The sequence below is a fragment of the Canis lupus genome, chromosome 10 (assembly GCF_003254725.2).
Source record: "Canis lupus dingo isolate Sandy chromosome 10, ASM325472v2, whole genome shotgun sequence".
Classification (NCBI taxonomy): Eukaryota; Metazoa; Chordata; class Mammalia; order Carnivora; family Canidae; genus Canis; species Canis lupus.
In genome coordinates this window covers 35,104,017-35,125,614 of record NC_064252.1, presented here as the reverse complement: position 1 = coordinate 35,125,614, position 21,598 = coordinate 35,104,017, and the positions used below count along the sequence as shown (strand labels likewise).

At 38.4% G+C, this 21,598-nt stretch overlaps 1 protein-coding gene across 17 annotated transcripts in view; it reads right to left on the bottom strand.

Annotated features, from left to right (window-relative positions):
- Positions 1 to 21,598, bottom strand: part of SEPTIN10 (septin 10) — a 57,272-nt gene that overhangs the window by 4,289 nt on the left and 31,385 nt on the right. For 12 of the 17 annotated variants that reach the window (XR_003142237.2, XR_007413519.1, XM_025462455.3 and 9 more), the window contains 4 exons: positions 20,116 to 20,277; positions 18,562 to 18,658; positions 17,199 to 17,367; positions 3,122 to 3,254 (listed from right to left, as the gene is read on the bottom strand). Coding sequence is in view for 15 of the 17 variants with exons in the window: in XM_025462455.3 (XP_025318240.2) it covers positions 3,122 to 3,254; positions 17,199 to 17,367; positions 18,562 to 18,658; positions 20,116 to 20,277 (561 nt within the window). In the remaining 2 variants the exon portion in view is untranslated. Of the gene's footprint in view, positions 1 to 3,121; positions 3,255 to 13,270; positions 13,351 to 13,475; positions 13,780 to 17,198; positions 17,368 to 18,561; positions 18,659 to 20,115; positions 20,278 to 21,598 lie in introns of those variants that run through there. The other 5 variants (XM_035696090.2, XM_049115364.1, XM_049115366.1 and 2 more) reach the window with 4 other exon arrangements.

Genomic DNA, 21,598 nt, shown 5'->3' with positions numbered 1-21,598 from the left:
TTTCCCTTTGTTGTTTGTTGTTTATTGGGGAAATAAATCTAGAGACTTGAGCAGATTCTACATGAATCAGCTGCAAGCCTTGCCTGCCAAGAACACAAACACAGCATCCAGAATCTAGATCAAAAAAGGCAACTTCTAAAATTCTCTAGTCTAGTCAGATTAACTTCAGTATTTTCAGTTCTGTGCAGCATTCATATAAAAAAACAGGACTTGGTTTCTAGAAAAGATGGCATAAAATAATTGAAGAAATACTTTGCTAAAAATTAGAGGTTGAGGGTGGAAAGTGAAGAGCTAAACTCTATCCTAATAAAAGTTAATGGTTTCAAATATGGAAGAGGTTGTCTTGTGTGCCAGTAAAGCTTGACAGATGTATTGAAATGGAGACAGAAAAGAATTGAAACAGATTAAGTAAGACCCTTCTACCCTAAGATTCTTTTATTCCTGAGGATGGAATTTCAGAGAAGTATCAGTTCCTTAGTATTTATTTCAATAATTCCTGCTTTTAAAAAAAGCTATGTGAGTGTGTATGTATGTAAAGGGTGGGGTTCATCTAGCTGTCATTCAAATCAGTGGTATAAATAAAGGGAGTCACAACTCTCTGAGTCTGTGTGCATCTCCTACAAATGTGGGAGAGGAACTGAGTAAAGCCAGGAAAGACAGGATCTAGGAGTGAATTTATATGATGTGAATGAAGACATCTCTGATTACTTAAATGGAGGCTGCATACTCTATGTGCATAGTTAAATACCTTGAAAGGTTATAGGGTACTTTATATGTCATTCATGAGGTTGGCTAAAAATTGCAGAAATACTATAAAGAGAAAAATATTTTAAAAGGGGAGGCAAGGGGCGCCTGGGTGGCTCAGTGGGTTAAGCATCTGCCTTTGGCTCAGTTCATGATCCTGGGGTCTTGATCTCCTGATGCAGCCCAGTGTTGGGCTCCCTGCTCAACGGTGAGTCTGCTTCTGCCTCTGTCCCTCTACTCTGCTTGCGCTCTCTCTCACGTTCTTTCTTTCTCTCAAATAGATAAAATCTTTAAGAGGGGAAACAGGGGTAGGTGTGACTATTATTCACATTATGTGGAGTTCACATATACATACTTGTGGTTCCATGATTCAGTATAATAGGCATTTAATTCAAACATATTTTCAAATACTCTGAAGTAATGTTTACAAAAGATACAGCAGTGTGCCATATTGTGATACTGTCTTAAGGGTGTGGTGAGAAGTTATCAACAGCACAGAGGTCTCCTGTTTTTCCGACTTTGACTCTTAAGTATTTAATGATACTGACTTTACAGTATAAAACCTGGTCATGAGGTTCCTGGTAATATTAATAAAAGAGGTCCGGAATCTACTGCCTCGAATGCTATATAACTAATATGTTTAGAACTCTTGTGAGAACTTTGGTTGTTGATGCCTCAGGCTTACATTAACTACATTTTTTGTGCTTCACAAAAAAGCACTTAACCATAAAAAAATAAAAGTCTACAAACGATCTGCTGACAAATAGTCTTTTTCTTTTTCTTTCAACCGTGTGGTCACTCTGAATTTTCTATATCCTTTTGAATACTACACATTTAAGAAAAATATTCTTATGTGGGATTTTAAAAATTAAAAACTCAACTATAAACCACTTCTACATCTTTTCTCCTCAGTGAAGAAACTAAAAATCATGATACGTGAGAGATAAACTCTTAAATAGTTTTACTCTACCATCTTAAAGATGAAATCTACTAATGAAAAAAATATCAGCAACCTTATTCCTTCTCATCACAACTCCTTCCTCAATATTCATAGAGACAAACAGAATACCCAAATGTGACATGAGAATTGCGACTGAATTCCAGTTCAAAAACGAAAACAAAATCACCAAATTAAAAACAAACAATAAAAGGCCATATTTGGACAAGTGGGAAATGTGAATGTGATCAGGCATTCCCATTAATTTTCTTAGATGTAATACTGATACAATGGTTATGGAGGAGAAGGTGCCTAAGCTTCAGAGATGCACACTGCAGGGCCTAGGGATAAAGTGTCATCATGTCTACAACCAGTTTTCAGATGACCAGGGAAAAATATATATCCTCCCCTTGGATATGTACATACACATATATATAATACAGAGGGCAAATTCCTTTTTGAGCTCATCCTTTTTGACCATCATCCTGAATGTGACCATTGACTTAAAAGTAGCCATTGTGGTTAGGTCTATAGAAAATAGCTTAACTCAATAAAAGTAAAATTATGACTTGAAGAACTAGAAGCAATCCAAAGGTCATGTGACCACCAGACTCCTCTGGAAAGCCTGACTTCAAACTCAAAGTTACTTAATTGCTTTCATAGTTAGCCACTAGGTAGCAAGCATCAATCCCAACAATCTCCAGAACTCTCAAGAAAGGCTTTATGAAGCCACAGCTAAAACATTTCTGGTTTAAACTTAAGGCATTTATTTTTAATTTTTTTAAAGATTTTATTTATTTATTCATGAGAGACACAGAGAGAGGCAAAGACATATGCAGAGGGAGAAGCAGGTTCCCTGTGGGGAGCCCAATGTGGGACTTGATTGCAGGACCCTGGGATCAAGCCCTGAGCTGAAGGCAGATGCTCAACTGCTGAGCCACCCAGGAATCCCCTAAAATTAAGGCATTTAAAACCTAGTTCACCTACCTCTGGGAAACGAACAAGGGGTGGTAGAAAGGGAGGTGGGTGGGGGATGGGGTTGACTGGGTGACGGGCACTGAGGGGGGCACTTGATGGGATGAGCACTGGGTGTTATTCTATATGTTGGCAAATTGAACACCAATAAAAAATAAATTAAAAAAAAAAAAAAAACCTAGTCCAACAAAACCTAGGTTAACTTAGTTAACCTAGTCCAATGTAAGTTGTTGGTGAACCACTTCAAATGGAAGACTAACATTTGCCAAAACGTTGACAAAAAGGCCAACGTTTTTATTTGAATTCAGATTTTTTAAAGTCTGTATGCAAAGACTGTATGTTAAAATAGCTACTTTTTAATGAACAAGTAGTCCCCAAAAGCATCTCAGCTAAATTCTTGAGATAAATCTCCCAAACAGGACACCTAAAAAACAAATGCAGATCACATTAAACCAGTGTACTTGCCTCTCTCTCAGCTTCTTTCAGTATGGCTTCTTTTTCCTTTACTCGCTGCACAAACATCTGCTTCATTTCTTCTTCCTTCCTCTGACGTTCACCATAAAATTCATGTCTTTTGGCTTCATAGGTCTCTTGAAGACTAAAAAGTTATTTGTGGTACTATCATGTTAAAAATGATGTAGGACACTTGCAAACACAAACTTCTCAGGTTAAGCCTCAGTGTTAACTATAACACCCTCTTACACAGAGCAAACATGACATTTCCATAACACAACATTTCCTACAGCACAAGACATAAAAAGCCACCAGTGCTGTAGTGCTATAATAAATAAAGAGTACTAGATTTCTGAAATCCCTGCTTTATCAAGTCCTTCACAAGAAGTATTCTCACTTTACTCCAGATAAATTCTTTCAGCCTTGGTTAATTAGCATCACTGTGTCTGGAAACCTTTGAGGTCTTGAAGTCATCCTTGACTCTTCCCTTACCTTCTCTCTGTATTTGATCACCAAGGTCTGGGAGTTCAGTTTGTGACCCTGACATCATTTTATTTTATTTTTTTAAAAGATTTTATTTATTTATGCTTGAGAGACAGAGAGAGAGAGAGAGAGGCAGAGACACAGGCAGAGGGAGAAGCAGGCTCCGCTCCATGCAGGGAGCCTGACATGGGACTCGATCCCGGGTCTCCAGGATCCCACCTTGGGCTGAAGGCGGCACTAAACCACTGAGCCACCAGGGCTGCCCTTCCCTTCCCTTCCCTTCTTTTTCTTTTCTTTTTTCTTTTCTTTTCTTTTCTTTTCTTTTCTTTTCTTTTCTTTCTTTTTTCTTTTCTTCCCTTCCTTTCCCTTCCCTTCCCTTCTTTCTTTCTTTCTTTTTTTTTTTTTTTTAGATTTTACCCTGACATCATTTTAATCCAGTCTTCTGATTTCTACAGATATCCTGATACAGCCCAATCCAATCTTCGTGATTTTCTGCCCTCACTACTACAATAATAACCTAACTCATCTCTGGGCTTTTAGTTCCTCTCTCTCTCACTCTTACTTCTTGCCACTCCAAAGATTTTCTAAAATCCCCCACAGGTCTCATTATCTTTTTTCTACTGCATTAGTTATGTTCTACAAAATAAGGTCCCACCTCCTGTAAGAAGCAATTATGAAACTTCACAATCTGGCCTAATTCTACCTTTCCAGATTCATCTCTTACCAAGCATATCCAATCCTCCTAAGGTTTCAGCCATATCAACCTATTCAGTGTTCCTAAAACTACACATTTCATGTGTTAGCTTGTGTATCTCCTGCGCTTCCAAAGCCACTGCCCACATGCCAACCCTCATTCTAACCAGCTGATCCTCTAATTCAAATGCAACTTCCTTTATAAAGCCTTCTCTGGTCTCCCCAGTTGGAACTAACTATGCCTTCTAAGTACTTTCGTGGCACTTTGTACCTCTTCTTTGGCATTTATATCCTACTTGTCTTACTCTTCTAATAGATCATTATCTTTGTAACCCAACTATCCAACAAAGCTCGCTAGCTTTTCAGGCTCTTCATAAATGTTTATTTAATGACAGAAATTCCCAGGAAATAGAGCCAGATTTAACCAAGCAGAGCAAGTACTGTCCTCAAGCACTGTGTCTAGCTGCCCTTTCTTATTTATTGCATTTCAGAGGTATAACAGACCTTATTCGGCAGAATTACCAAGCCCTTCCATTTCATCTTACTATGAGAGTATCCCAAAGATTTAACAAGGAACACAAATATACTTTCCAGCTATGTTGCAGTTAGGAATTTCTACTGCTTACAAAAGTACTTTATATTAAAATAGATACAAATGTGATGAATTAAGGAATTTTACAGTCTTAAATATTACAACTGGAGAAATAAACCTGGTAAGTATAGAATTCTAGAAGTTCACGGAGAATTAGAGTAAGAAATGTTGTGCAACAGCTATTACGGCTGATTGTGTAGGGTAGGTGTAGCAGGTTTTCTGAGGAGGAACAGATCCTAAACATTGTCTTAAGAGAAAAATGTACAAACTGCCATAGATAACCACATAAATGCCCTAAATCTCAAGGAAAAATTTCACTTTCTATCAGGCTTTGTTTTTCTGTGTTTGTTTTGATCTTAAAGAAGCCTCTATATCTATCAGGCTTTTTTCATCATTTTCAGAAACCTCACTGCATTTTGCTGGTCCTATAGTGGATTGAAAGTCTTTATAAACAAACTTGATTTAATTAAAGTTTTGAATTCATATCAAATGTAAGTTTAAAGAAGTTCTCATTATCTGTTTACATAAGCACTTGAGTTGCTTAAGAGGAAAATAAATCTAACTGGCAAAGAAAAGACCTAACATTTGTTGAATAGCTGCTACCAGCAAGGTACTTTTCTGGAATTCTTTCTCTACCCAATTCCCATAGCATCCGTGAAGAACAAGCACTAACACTCTGTTTTACAGATAAGAAAACTAAACTCAGAGAGGTAAAGTAATCAAAGTAACGTAGTTGGTAAGTAAAAAGCTGGAATTTGAATCAGGTCAGAATTTTGTTTTATCAAAATAACCTTTTGATAGAAAGATTATTTTCCATCACGTCACATTGTTTTTCAACCTTGACAACCAAAAGTCAATTGTAAGTAAAGAAATGTTTAGAAGATGTGTAAGGGAATAATTTATATAGTTAGTGTCATAAGACTAACACAACGATTGTTTACAATCATGGATTTATTCATTAAATGAAAATGAAAAATAGTTTTCTTGCTATTTTAATATAAAATTCTTGCTTTTTCTAGTATAAAAGTATCTTGTTGTCACGAATATTCAATGAAACACATTACTATACTTGCAAATATCAGTGATTTAAAGCAAAGTTGAAAATTAAAGAGGAAGAAAAAAGTTCTCAGATGCTCACATTCATCAAGAAAATCACTACAGTCCATTCACTCAGGACTTCTTTGTTTCATATACAGTTCTAAAAAGCCTGTTGAACTGTTTCCATTTCTGCTGTAGACTAAATGTAGGAAGTTATTTATTTCTTGAGAGTTCCAAAGACACAAATTTTATTTTATTTTTATTTTTTAAAGATTTTATTTATTTATTCATGAGAGACAAGAGAGAGAGGCAGAGATATAGGCAGAGGGAGAAGCAGACTCCCTGCAGGGAGACTGATGTGGGACTGGATCCTGGGATTCCAAGATCATACCCTGAGCCCAAGGCAGATGCCTGACCGCTGAGCCACCCAGGCGTCCCTAATGACACAAATTTTATGACAGAATAAAATTATGTAAAAAATGTAAGCAATTCTAAAATACTACAAAAATCTTCCTTTCAAAACTATATAGGTCCCTCAACACTTCAAATGGCAGTGATTTTGTACTCAAATGTTAAAGATGCCTAACTTGTGGGAATGAGAATGGTTATGTTAATCTAAAATAACTCGAGGATTTAAGAACATTTATAGGGGGAAGGGCAAGATGGCAGAAGAGTAGGGTCTCCAAATCACCAGTCCCAACCAAATTACCTAGAAAACCTTGAAATTATCCTGAAAATCAATGAATTCGGCCTGAGAATTAAAGAGAGACCAGCTGGAATGCTACAGTGAGAAGAGTTCGCGCTTCTATCAAGGTAGGAAGACGGGGAAAAAGAAAGACACAAAAGGCCTCCAAGGGGGAGGGGCCCCGCGAGGAGCCGGGCTGAGGCCGGGGCGAGTGTCCCCAGGTCAGGAGAGCCCCGTCCCGGAGACGCAGGAGCTGCACCGACCTTCCCGGGTGGAAAGGGGCTCGCAGGGAGTTGGAGCAGGACCCAGGAGGGCGAGGATGCCCTCGGGATCCCGGGGACACTAACAGACACCTGCGCCCCGGGAGAGTGCGCCGAGCTCCCTAAGGGCTGCAGCGCGCTCGGCGGGACCCGGAGCAGCTCGGAGGGGCTCGGGCGGCGGCTCCGCGGAGGGGGCTGCGGGCGGGAGTGCGAATCCAACAGCGCAGGCCCCGGAGCACAGGGCGCCGGACACAGCCCAGGATCCGGCCTCCCCCGGGACAGGCAGAGGCCAGGAGGGCCCAGGACAGCAAGGACGCTCCTGCCCCGAGCTGAGCAGATCAGCGGCCCCGCCCGGAGCCTCCAGGCCCTGCAGACGGAGAGCTCCGGAGTTCCTGCCGGAGCTGAATCCAAGTTTCCAGAGCTGCCCCGCCACTGGGGCTGTTCCTCCTGCGGCCTCACGGGGTAAACAACCCCCACTGAGCCCTGCACCAGGCAGGGGGCAGAGCAGCTCCCCAAGTGCTAACAGCAGGCCCCTCCCCCAGAAGACCAGCTAGACGGACAACTTCCAGAGGAAGTCAAGGGACTTAAAGTATACAGAATCAGAAGATACTCCCCTATGAGTTTTTTGTTTTTTGTTTTGTTTTGTTTTGCTTTTTGATTTGTTTGCTTCCCCCACCCTTTTTCCCCCTTTCTTTCTTTTTCTTTCTCTTTTTCTTCTTTTTTTTTTCTTCCTTTTTTTTTCTCTTTCTCTTTTCTTTCCTTCTTTCTCTCCTCTCTTTTTCTCCTTTTCTCAACACAACTTGTTTTTGGCCACTCTGCACTGAGCAAAATGACTAGAAGGAAAACCTCACCTCAAAAGAAAGAATCAGAAACAGTCCTCCCTCCCACAGAGTTACAAAATCTGGATTACAATTCAATGTCAGAAAGCCAATTCAGAAGCACTATTATACAGCTCCTGGTGGCTCTAGAAAAAAGCATAAAGGACTCAAGAGACTTCTTGACTGCAGAATTTAGAGCTAATCAGGCAGAAATTAAAAATCAATTTAATGAGATGCAATCCAAACTAGAAGTCCTAACGATGAGGGTTAACGAGGTGGAAGAACGAGTGAGTGACATAGAAGACAAGTTGATGGCAAAGAGGGAAACTGAGGAAAAAAGAGACAAACGATTAAAAGACCAGGAAGATAGATTAAGGGAAATAAACGACAGCCTGAGGAAGAAAAACCTATGTTTAATTGGGGTTCCCGAGGGTGCCGAAAGGGACAGAGGGCCTGAATATGTATTTGAACAAATTCTAGCTGAAAACTTTCCTAATCTGGGAAGGGAAACAGGCATTCAGATCCAGGAAATAGAGAGATTCCCCCCCTAAAATCAATAAAAACCGTTCAACACCTCGACATTTAATAGTGAAGCTTGCAAATTCCAAAGATAAAGAGAAGATCCTTAAAGCAGCAAGACACAAGAAATCCCTGACTTTTATGGGGAGGAGTATTAGGGTAACAGCAGACCTCTCCACAGAGACCTGGCAGGCCAGAAAGGGCTGGCAGGATATATTCAGGGTCCTAAATGAGAAGAACATGCAACCAAGAATACTTTATCCAGCAAGGCTCTCATTCAAAATGGAAGGAGAGATAAAGAGCTTCCAAGACAGGCAGGAACTGAAAGAATATGTGAGCTCCAAACCAGCTCTGCAAGAAATTTTAAGGGGGACTGTTAAAATTCCCCTTTAAGAAGAAGTTGAGTGGAACAATCCACAAAAACAAGGACTGAATAAATATCATGACACTAAACTCATATCTCTCAATAGTAACTCTGAATGTGAACGGGCTTAAGGACCCCATCAAAAGGCGCAGGGTTTCAGACTGGATAAAAAAGCAGGACCCATCTATTTGCTGTCTACAAGAGACTCATTTTAGACAGAAGGACACCTACAGCCTGAAAATAAAAGGTTGGAGAACCATTTACCATTCGAATGGTCCTCAAAAGAAAGCAGGGGTAGCCATCCTTATATCAGATAAACTAAAATTTACCCTGAAGACTGTAGTGAGAGATGAAGAGGGACACTATTTCATACTTAAAGGATCTATCCAACAAGAGGACTTAACAATCCTCAATATATATGCCCCGAATGTGGGAGCTGCCAAATATATCAATCAATTAATAACCAAAGTGAAGAAATACTTAGATAATAATACACTTATACTTGGTGACTTCAATCTAGCTCTTTCTATACTCAAAGGTCTTCTAAGCACAACATCTCCAAAGAAACGAGAGCTTTAAATGATACACTGGACCAGATGGATTTCACAGATATCTACAGAACTTTACATCCAAACTCAACTGAATACACATTCTTCTCAAGTGCACATGGAACTTTCTCCAGAATAGAGCACATACTGGGTCACAAATCAGGTCTGAACCGATACCAAAAGATTGGGATCGTCCCCTGCATATTCTCAGACCATAATGCCTTGAAATTAGAACTAAATCACAACAAGAAGTTTGGAAGGACCTCAAACACATGGAGGTTAAGGACCATCCTGCTAAAAGATGAAAGGGTCAACCAGGAAATTAAGGAAGAATTAAAAAGATTCATGGAAACTAATGAGAATGAAGATACAACCGTTCAAAATCTTTGGGATGCAGCAAAAGTCCTGAGGGGGAAATACATCGCAATACAAGCATCCATTCAAAAACTGGAAAGAACTCAAATACAAAAGCTAACCTTACACATAAAGGAGCTAGAGAAAAACCAGCAGATAGATCCTACACCCAGGAGAAGACGAGAGTTAATAAAGATTCGAGCAGAACTCAACGAAATCGAGACCAGAACTGTGGAACAGATCAACAGAACCAGGAGTTGGTTCTTTGAAAGAATTAATAAGATAGATAAACCATTAGCCAGCCTTATTAAAAAAAAGAGAGAGAAGACTCAAATTAATAAAATCATGAATGAGAAAGGAGAGATCACTACCAACACCAAGGAAATACAAACGATTTTAAAAACATATTATGAACAGCTATACGCCAATAAATTAGGCAATCTAGAAGAAATGGACGCATTCCTGGAAAGCCACAAACTACCAAAACTGGAACAGGAAGAAATAGAAAACCTGAACAGGCCAATAACCAGGGAGGAAATTGAAGCAGTCATCAAAAACCTCCCAAGACACAAGAGTCCAGGGCCAGATGGCTTCCCAGGGGAATTCTATCAAACGTTTAAAGAAGAAATCATACCTATTCTCCTAAAACTGTTTGGAAAGATAGAAAGAGATGGAGTACTTCCAAATTCCTTCTATGAGGCCAGCATCACCTTAATTCCAAAACCAGACAAAGACCCCACCAAAAAGGAGAATTATAGACCAATATCCCTAATGAACATGGATGCAAAAATTCTCAACAAGATACTAGCCAATAGGATCCAACAGCACATTAAGAAAATTATTCACCACGACCAAGTAGGATTTATCCCCGGGACACAAGGCTGGTTCAACACCCGTAAAACAATCAATGTGATTCATCGTATCAGCAAGAGTAAAACCAAGAACCATATGATCCTCTCATTAGATACAGAGAAAGCATTTGACAAAATACAGCATCCATTCCTGATCAAAACGCTTCAGAGTGTAGGGATAGAGGGAACATTCCTCAACATCTTAAAAGCCATCTACGAAAAGCCCACAGCAAATATCATTCTCAATGGGGAAGCACTGGGAGCCTTTCCCCTAAGATCAGGAACACGACAGGGATGTCCACTCTCACCACTGCTATTCAACACAGTACTGGAAGTCCTAGCCTCAGAAATCAGACAACAAAAAGACATTAAAGGCATTCAAATTGGCAAAGAAGAAGTCAAACTCTCCCTCTTCGCCGATGACATGATACTGTACATAAAAAACCCAAAAGTCTCCACCCCAAGATTGCTAGAACTCATACAGCAATTTGGTAGCGTGGCAGGATACAAAATCAATGCCCAGAAATCAGTGGCATTTCTATACACTAACAATGAGACTGAAGAAAGAGAAATTAAGGAGTCAATCCCATTTACAATGGCACCCAAAAGCATAAGATACCTAGGAATAAACCTAACCAAAGATGTAAAGGATCTATACCCTCAAAACTATAGAACACTTCTGAGAGAAATTGAGGAAGACACAAAGAGATGGAAAAATATTCCATGCTCATGGATTGGCAGAATTAATATTGTGAAAATGTCAATGTTACCCAGGGCAATATACACGTTTAATGCAATCCCTATCAAAATACCATGGACTTTCTCCAGAGAGTTAGAACAAATTATTTTAAGATTTGTGTGGAATCAGAAAAGACCCCGAATAGCCAGGGGAATTTTAAAAAAGAAAACCATAGCTGGGGGCATCACATGCCAGATTTCAGGTTGTTCTACAAAGCTGTGGTCATCAAGACAGTGTGGTACTGGCACAAAAACAGACACATAGATCAATGCAACAGAATAGAGAACCCAGAAATGGACCCTGAACTTTATGGTCAACTAATATTCGATAAAGGAGGAAAGACTATCCATTGGAAGAAAGACAGTCTCTTCAATAAATGGTGCTGGGAAAATTGGACATCCACATGCAGAAGAATGAAACTAGACCACTCTCTTTCACCATACACAAAGATAAACTCAAAATGGATGAAAGATCTAAATGTGAGACAAGATTCCATCAAAATCCTAGAGGAGAACACAGGCAACACCCTTTTTGAACTCAGCCACAGCAACTTCTTGCAAGATACATCCACGAAGGCAAAAGAAACAAAAGGAAAAATGAACTATTGGGACTTCATCAAGATAAGAAGCTTTTGCACAGCAAAGGATACAGTCAACAAAACTAAAAGACAACCTACAGAATGGGAGAAGATATTTGCAAATGACATATCAGATAAAGGGCTAGTTTCCAAGATCTATAAAGAACTTATTAAACTCAACACCAAAGAAACAAACAATCCAATCATGAAATGGGCAAAAGACATGAACAGAAATCTCACAGAGGAAAACATAGACATGGCCAACATGCACATGAGAAAATGCTCCGCATCACTTGCCATCAGGGAAATACAAATCAAAACCACAATGAGATACCACCTCACACCAGTGAGAATGGGGAAAATTAACAAGGCAGGAAACCACAAATGTTGGAGAGGATGCGGAGAAAAGGGAACCCTCTTACACTGTTGGTGGGAATGTGAACTGGTGCAGCCACTCTGGAAAACTGTGTGGAGTTCCTCAAAAAGTTAAAAATAGATCTGCCCTATGACCCAGCAATTGCCTTGTTGGGGATTTACCCCAAAGATACAGATGCAATGAAACGCCGGTACACCTGCACCCCGATGTTTATAGCAGCAATGTCCACAATAGCCAAGCTGTGGAAGGAGCCTCGGTGTCCATCGAAAGATGAATGGATAAAGAAGATGTGGTTTATGTATACAATGGAATATTACTCAGCTATTAGAAATGACAAATACCCACCATTTGCTTCAACGTGGATGGAACTGGAGGGTATTATGCTGAGTGAAGTAAGTCAATCAGAGAAGGACAAACATTATATGTTCTCATTCATTTGGGGAATATAAATAATAGTGAAAGGGAATATAAGGGAAGGGAGAAGAAATGTGTGGGAAATATCAGAAAGGGAGACAGAACGTAAAGACTGCTAACTCTGGGAAACGACCTAGGGGTGGTAGAAAGGGAGGAGGGGGGGGTGGGAGTGAATGGGTGACGGGCACTGGGGGTTATTCTGTATGTTGGTAAATTGAACACCAATAAAAAATAAATTAATAAAAAAGAACATTTATAAGCACTTCTGATCTAGCTTAAATAATTAAAGATCCATTAATTAAGACTAGAGGAGGGTATAATGCCATTTACTGGGACCTCATGACAAGCAAGTGAAAAGTGTTGAGAGATTAGGACACTATGACTCAGCTTAACTGTTCACAATAAAATATAAGTGGCAAAAAAGCTAAAGGTCTGACAATGAAAAGGACTGGGTAGTAAAAAGAAATAAAGGTCATCTTCACAGGTTCATATAACTTTTTTAAATTGATATAATATTGAGGGATAGATTTTACATGCCAACCAAATCGTAGTGACTGTTGTTAGGTATACCCCAAACTAAATGGAAAATATTGCCCAGAAAATAGAATGTAACTTCTTGAAACCGTAAAACCTTCCTAAGACATCAAGCTACAACGAACTATAGAAGCTTTATCAAATAATTTATTCACAAGTGAGAAAACACCAAGAGAAGAAACATTCTGCTATTCCTGACTCAAGAAGAAGTAAGAAATGTCTTTTCTCTGAAGGAGAGCAGCCTACGAAGGGCAGAGGACTCAGGCAGCTTACACTGAGATCTAGTTCCCCATCCTTTCCTGCTTGTTAACCTGGTGTAAACTGAAAAACCTCATTTTTCCAATTTTCCACTCTTCATTCGATCAGTGAACCAATGTTTCCTGAACTGAAGAAATGCTTAAAAAAAAAAAAAAAAAAAAAAAAAAAAGGATGTAAGGATGTTCTAAACAATCTTTGATTCTGATTGCTCACCATCTATCTATACCTCCTTTTTGTACTGTTAACCTAATTACTTTTTGGAGAGCTACCTCTTCCCCCTAGGGATATAGTCTGGTGGGACAATTAATTAGATTCATGCCCACTCTGGCCAGGACAAGGGTACATGTCCTAAGCCAGGCCTGCTGGACTAGGTTATAAACTGTCAACCAGAGAATAAAAAGGCTGGAAATGGTTTTTGAGTTCATTTGCTCCACTCCCAGCATAGAATGAAACTGGTTTCTACCTGTTCTAAGTCTTCCCTTTGAACCTGTAATTCTTGGCTGATGTAGTCTTCCAACTATTGCCCTTTTTGTTTTAGATGGAGTGGTCTTCATTATTTTCAAAGAGCTGTAAAGGAAACAACTGGATTGTATTATTACACTGCTGTACTTCTATATCGAGAACCTGATCCTCAGCTTCAACACAGCTGACCTCTTCTTTCCTGAAACTTTTTTCACTTGGTTTCCAAGACATGACACTGCTGGCTTTTCTCCTTCCTCTACCCAAGGCTTCTCAATCTCTTCTATTTGCTTCTCTGGCTGACAAACAATAGAGTGACTCAAGTCTGATTCTAAGGCACCTTTCTTTCCAGATGTACTTCTGTCTCCCGGCAATCTCATCCATATTCATACATTTAGTTAGCCAACTAAATGCTGATGACTCTTAGGTTTATTCCTTTAGCCCAGCCCTTTCTTCTGAGCTCCAGAAAAATACCAAAATGCCTATTCGACATTGTCACTTGTATGTTTCAGAGGAAACTCAAGTCAGCAGGTCCCAAACCAAGCTTATGCTCTCTATTATGCCCATCACTGCTGCTCCACAAAAAAGGCCAATCCATCCAGAGATACTTATCTCATTGAAAGGTACAACCATCTACCTAGCCAATAAAACTATAATACTAGGAAACTAGAAATCTTCTTTTTAGCAGCGTCTTCTGCTTCTTTAGAACTCGTTATACCCAGTTACTAAGTTCTTTCATTTCATCTTTTAGATATGTCTCAAACATGTCCAGTTCTATTTTCACCACTTTTACTTTAGTCCAAGCAATATTCTCCCATTGGTCTCTCCTAAGCATCTTTGCACACCCCTTTAATGCCTTCTTTGCCTTACAGCTAAAAGTGATTTTTCAAATGCAAATATATGATAACTCCTTGAATGGTTTTGCCTTTCCCCTGGGACAAAGCCCAAATCCCAACCAGGTCCTCTGCAGTTGGACTCCTGCCTACCTGTTCTCTCAATCTTATGCCCCCCAACTTGTCTACTCTCCAGCTGCACTGACCTCCTGACAGAGCCTTAGAGATGTTATTTTCTCTCTGCTTGCAGTCTTTTCATGTCTTGCTCTGATTTCCCCAAATTATTAGCTCAAAACAGTAACTGCCTCAAGAAAGTCTTCTCTAATTTTCCAGAGTAAGTGAGGAAACCCTTCCCCATTATATACTATCTCTTCTCTAGTGTACATTTCACAGCAATGATTAATTGTGCAATTTGATTTTGGCCTCCCCTATAAGAATGTAAACTCCATGAGAGCCAGGTCTATAAGATCTTACACAGTATGATATCCCCAGCACTTAGCCTAGAGCCTTGCAAATATTAGACACATTTAAAATGTTTATGATTTTTCATATTATTCACTGTTGACTCCCAAATTATTAACCCAGCCTTAACTTCTCCCTAAGTGCCAGGTTCATTTATTTAATAACCTACTGAAGCTCTTCACTGGAATATTTATTTATTTAAAAGATAGATAAATTAATTGATTTTAGAGAGAGAGAAAGAGAACACATGTGCATGCATGAGTGGGCAGAGGGGCAGAGGGAGAGAATCATCAAGCAGACTCCCCACTGAGTATGGAGCCTGATGCAGGGCTTGATACCATGACCCATGAAATCATGACCTGACTTGAAACCACACATTGGATGTTTAACCTATGAGTCACCCAGACACCCCTTCACTGCAATATTTAATAAGCAACTTAAATTTAACATGTCTAAAACCTCTCAATTATGAACCATAACCCTTAAAATCTATCCCTTCCCCAGTCTTGCTCATATCAGTAAACATCACTACCATTCAGCCATTCTTCAGGTCAAACATAGTGACTGAAGTTATCATCCTTGATTCCTCTGTCCTTTACATCCCATATCCAAACCATCAATGAGTCCTATTAACTTTACCTTTGAAGTAGATGTCCTAAATGTGCTCCTGACCACTTCTATGCTACCACCCTAATCCAAGCCTTTATGGTCTCATCAGAACTACTGTAGCAGCACCTCTGACACTATTTTCCACGAAGGGCCAGAGTGTCCTCCTCCCACCTCTACCCCAGAAATTCTGTAAGGCAGGGTTTCTGTTTAATCCACAGTGCTTACATACCACTGACTAGCACTAGGTGAGTCAGATGAGATAAAGAGTAAATATCTGCTAAATGAATGGAAATTTTAACTCAAATGCAGATTCTTAGGCTCCATCCCTGGAAATTCTGAACCTGCATTTCTTAATCTTCAACAGATGTCTGATGACTGAACTATCAAGCAACCTGAATCCCTCTTCTTGGAGTACTTCAAGGTTGTCCAACTTGCTCTTACTCAGGATCCGTGTCTTAGTAACATACACTGAGGCCTCTGAATTGACCCTCAGACTTGAAAGAATGAGAAGTGAAGCCAAATCTTCAATAGAGAAAATAATTTCATTAGAACTGGCCCATAATCAAAAGCACAGCTTGCCTAAAATGGTGAGGAGGGGTTAAGTACATATAATTCTTTATTTCCCATACTTCTAGAGTGAAAACATTAATTAAATCCATAGACTGAAAAAAATTTAAAAATTTAACCTCAGCTACCATTAAACCTTCCCGAAGTTCATAGGCAATGGCAGCACTGTTAATGTTCTCCTCCTTCTTTTTGTGTTTACTCTAGTACAAATATTAACAGTCAGGGAAACACCAAACTGCAAATAATGAAATGGAAAATAAATCCTTAGTTGCACAGCAGAGTTTTAAAAAGTGTTTTTCCTAAAGATCTCATGCTTTCTGCCACACAAAAACTGTTCTGGAATGCTACACCAAATCTAATTTGATGTAGTAGGTTAAGGATTAGTCACATATTTACATATCTTAATAAGAAAATAAGTCAGGAATGTGGCTGCATATAAAATTACCCAGCAAGTTGATAACACTGAATGCTCTAATTACTGAGCAAGGAGGTCATCAGGCTCTAAAACTCTTATAACTATCCTGTAATATTTTAAGAAACAGTCTAATCCCTGACTCCCTACAAGCACTTTCATTCTTCCTTTGTAAGACATTTTCCTAAGTTTAAGTCATTCCAAACTTTCATCAGAATTAAAACCAAGGTTTTCTCGGTTTAATATGATTCACATTCCAACTTTTTTTTTTTTTTTTTTACATTCCAACTTTCTTTTAGAAGAACAGATAAATATACTTTCATCATTTTCAGGAAAATACAAACATAAAACCAAATAATTATAGTTCTTTCCTTTAGCTTTCATTTCAGCATGTACTGAGATCATGGGCTTCTGCCATACGTTTTTTCTTAAACTTTTGAGTCAGATGAGGTGTTAGAGGCCTTTCAAAAGCAAGAAGGCCTCAAGTGATTTGAGAAGTATAATAGTTAATCATAAGCAAATGATTCTACTTCATGATTTGCCCAATTTCTAAAAAACCACATTCTCCAACAGCCTAGCTACATAACAAGGTACTATCTTCTCTAACCTCCTCTTGGTTGGCTCCTCCCAGAAATCCCCATTACCTGAGCGGCTGGTTCTCTGGGCCCAGGTCTGTAAAGCCCATTTCCTCCAGTTTACACCGTCTATAAAGTTCATAATGCCTCATGTGGGTCTGTTCACGCAGATCTTCCATGTTGGTACAAATGAGCATTTCCCGGAGCTTTACAAAGTCACAGTGGTTTTCATTTTCCACTAGCCAGAAAAATAAGAAAACAGCAACACCAATTTTTAATTCCTGGCACATAGTATTTGTTGAATGAAAGAATCTATAAAAACACATCTGAAATAACAGTGAAATGATCAGTCTAAAATCTATGATTGTTTTATACAAGTAACCAACAAAGAAACTCTTGAATTATACATGCTGAATTATAGGCAATGTAAATGAACAGATTAGGAGACTGCTTTAAATCTAGTAGGCAAGGTATAAATAGGTAAGAAATACACTATGTTACCATATGCTCCAGTTATTTCACTAATATTTTGTTTGCAGTTTACAAACCATCCTCAGGACATTTTACAAAGTGCTTAAAGAGTCTGTAACATTATTTTACTAAAACTTCAAAGTAGTAATTCTGCATACTCCAGATACCATCTGTACATGCTATAATTATCAAAATTTTTTAAACCATGCCACAGTTACAGTACTGTGTTTGACACCATTCAAATCAGTGAATAAATATATTTAGTTCTCCTTACACAGTCCTTCTTCTAGACTTATGATGACCAAAAGACTAGAAATAAATGTGTTACTATACCAATAGTTTTAAGCACGATTACTATTTTTATATTTTTTATACATTAAAAATGTTGTCAGTACTTCTTATTAACTACAAACTTGTCAATTTAAAAAAGCAGCAGCACTGGTAAACCAGTACCTAGTAGGGGTAACTCATTCCCCGTTATTTAGTACCACAAGTAAATGAACCAGACAATACTAATCACTTATTCATACAATGCTAGATAAATCTTAAAATTTTTTAATTGGTTGACTAGTTTGTTTTGGAAATAGTTGGCAATACTCTGATGACTAAAGATACTTTAATGTACAAGATGGTTTATTATGTCTAGAAGTACCTAGTATTTAGTTTATGCATCCTGTTTAAACACTAGTATTTATACTCAAATTCTGTTCAAAGTACTTGACTAGTGTTTCCTACTTTCTGATTGTCTTGTCACACCAGGCACAAAATGTGTGTAGTATAATGCAGAAAATGGGGAAGCTCTGTCCAGCCTCTATAGACTTGGCCAAAACAGAACACATTTCACTTTTCTGATGACTAAATCATAACCCAAAATAAGTATCACCTCAGAGAATGCACAGAAAGTAAACTTTCAGACTGTTAGGTGACATACATATTCCTAGGCATTATTCATGTCATTTACCTTGTACCACACCCCAAGGGTACTGGCGAGCTTTGACCATCTTATTTCCAACTTTTACCTCATCCATACTTCCTACAACAGCAAATGGCAAATGTCCCTGGAAAGGAACCATGATACCAAATCATATCTCACACCATTGTGATAAATGACTAAAAAAGTTTTATGAAAATAACAGAGAAAATTTACTAAATAACAAAGTTATTAACTGAAATGATCCGCTGTGCCTCTGATTTGTAAATTTGGCAGTGAATATGTGCCAACTGTTCTATAAGAGTACATTTTAGGCCCCATAAAGAAAATTATTTTTTGAGCATTCCCCACATGCAAGGTATTATGCTATAGGAATAAGGAAAAAAATCAGTATTATCTCCGCCCTAAAAGACAATGTTAAGGAAATTACACACATACATATACTCACAAACACAAAATAAATAACAAAACTATCTATCTATATTTAGTGTATGCATAGATATACGATATTAATACAATGTCCCAAGCCAGTGCTAAGTACAGTAAATGTTACATAAACTTGGATCACTGTGAGCAGGAAGACAACCCAAACTGGAGATGGATCAAGGACAGTAAGAACTTAGGTGAGGAAAAGATTTTGAACAAACACATAATAGTTAGCTTTAGGGCACAGTGAGTAGACCAGTCTGTCTGAAGCTGAGGATTAATACAGGACAAAAGTCTAATGTAAAACTACTAAGTATTATGTTTAGTAATTGACACTTAGTGTCTTAATTGTGCCTTTCTGAAAAATTATTCGAAGTGAGCACAAAAAATAAAATTAGATCTAAAGACAATATAACATATAGGTATTGAGATCACTTCTTTTCTATTAGTCAGCTTTATATATATTTAAATAAAGTATCTTAATGAAAAGTGAGAAAAGGAAAAGGAGAAGTGGCATGAACAGTTACTGAATGTTACTGTGTTAGGCAGTGAACAAACTATATCCTCACAATGACCCATTCGCAGGTATTAACCCAATTTTGTAGGTAAGTGAACAGTCTCAGGAAGGTTAATAACTCCCACAAGAACTATGGCTAAGTCAAAACCAATAACCCTTTAAAATATAACCAGATACTTAAGAAATTTAGTAGCCCGAAGAAAGTAACACAAAGAACTTAGCCAACTTCAATTATATTAAATGAAAGTTTATGTCAATGTTTAATACGTAAGTCTGACACTGTAAGGAAGGATGAGCTTAACTACCAGATTAGAAAGGTGTCCTTAAAGATTTTAAGATTCCAAAGCATTCCAAGGGAGAGTATAGACTTCCCATGTTTTTAAAGACAGGATAAAAAGCATCTTTCTAAGGCAATTAATAAGTACAGTACCACAAAAGGAGTATCCCAGCCTTGCCAATGTATCATGTTATTTAGCTGAAAGTAGAGGAAAGAAAATATGCTCAAAAATATATTCTCATATATTTTTTCCAACTCTAGAAGTCTTTTTGGAAGATATAAATGAAAATGTGTTAGTAGGAAAGTCACTTATAAATTACTCTTTCCACATGTAAACAGAATTAACATTCAACTAGGAGCTTACATTCATTGAAGCATTGATTTTAGCAATAGTTTCATCATCTGTTGGGAACTGATATATCTGGACACCGTTGCTAACCAATTCACTCATGAGCTTAATCTTAAACTTCTGTAATTCAGCTTTAGAAATTGCATCTGCTTTGGCAATCACTGGTATAATGTTTACCTATCAATAATAAAGAAAAACAAAATATTGTAATTGAGGATTTACTTTTTAATTCTGTAGTTTTCGCATTCAAAACCACTCAATATCTGACAAACTTCCTTAACCTAGATCAGGGGATGAACACACTATGTATGGTCTAGCTCACTGCCTGTTGATATAAAGAAAGACTTACTAGAACACAGCTAGGCCCATGCATTTACATATCACCCATCGCCACTTTCATTCTCCAATAGGAGAGATAAGTAGTTAACCTCAGAGACCATATGGCCTGTAAAGCTTAAAGTATTCACTGCTTGGTTCTTCACAGAAAAAGCTTATCAATTCCTAACCTAGATAATCACTGGCTGTCAATGTCACCACATTCTCCTACACAATCATTCCTACAGATGCGGGCCGTAATAGTAACTGCTTTTAAAAACAGAGTTCTTATAATTAATCTTACATTTGAATTTAGGGTTAGAAATCTTACATTTTCTTCTCTTTCTCAAAGTCTCTTATAATTCTATCACATACCAAATATAAGCAGGAAGCTGAGATCATCTGCTTAATTCACTAAGTATTTTTTTTAATGTCTAGTTGTTTTTTTTTAAAGGATTTTATTTATTTACTCCTGAGAGGCACAGAGAGAGAGAGAGAGTGGCAGAGACACAGGCAGAGGGAGAAGCAGGCTCTACGCAGGGAGCCTGATGTGGGACTCGATCCCAGGTCTCCAGGATGAGGCCCTGGGCTGAAGGCGGCACTAAACTGCTGAGCCACCTGGGCTGCCCTCACTAAGTATTTTTTATGTCTTAATAATCTAAGCACTAAATAATCAGGGTAATTGATCCCTCGGCAAAACTATGAAGCAAGTGAGTTTCTTCTTTGCCTCTCATTTTGGCAGATCCCCTCCCCAATGGATCCATGTAATCTGCACTCTGTTGTGAGAGACTCCTACCTAGATGTTGAAGGAAGAAAATTTTATAAATACCAACTGAAAATGCTGATGACATTCCCAGCCTTAAAGTCCTATTACTGGCCAGAGAGGAAAAAATCCGGTGTCATGAAGACTAACTTTACAACATTAGTCCCATAGAAGATTAATGTCTCCACAAATGTAGGGGTTTAAAGGCTTTTTGTTTTCTTTTTTTTTTTTTTTTAAGATTTCATTTATTTATTTGAGAGAGAGGAGGAGAATGAGCAGTGGGGAGGAGCAGAGAGAGAGGGAGAAGCAAACTCCCTGCTGAGCTGGGAGTCCGACATGGGGCTCAATCCCAGGACCCTGGAGATCATGACCCGAACCAAAGGCAGATATCTAACTGACTGAGTCACCCAAGAGCCCCTA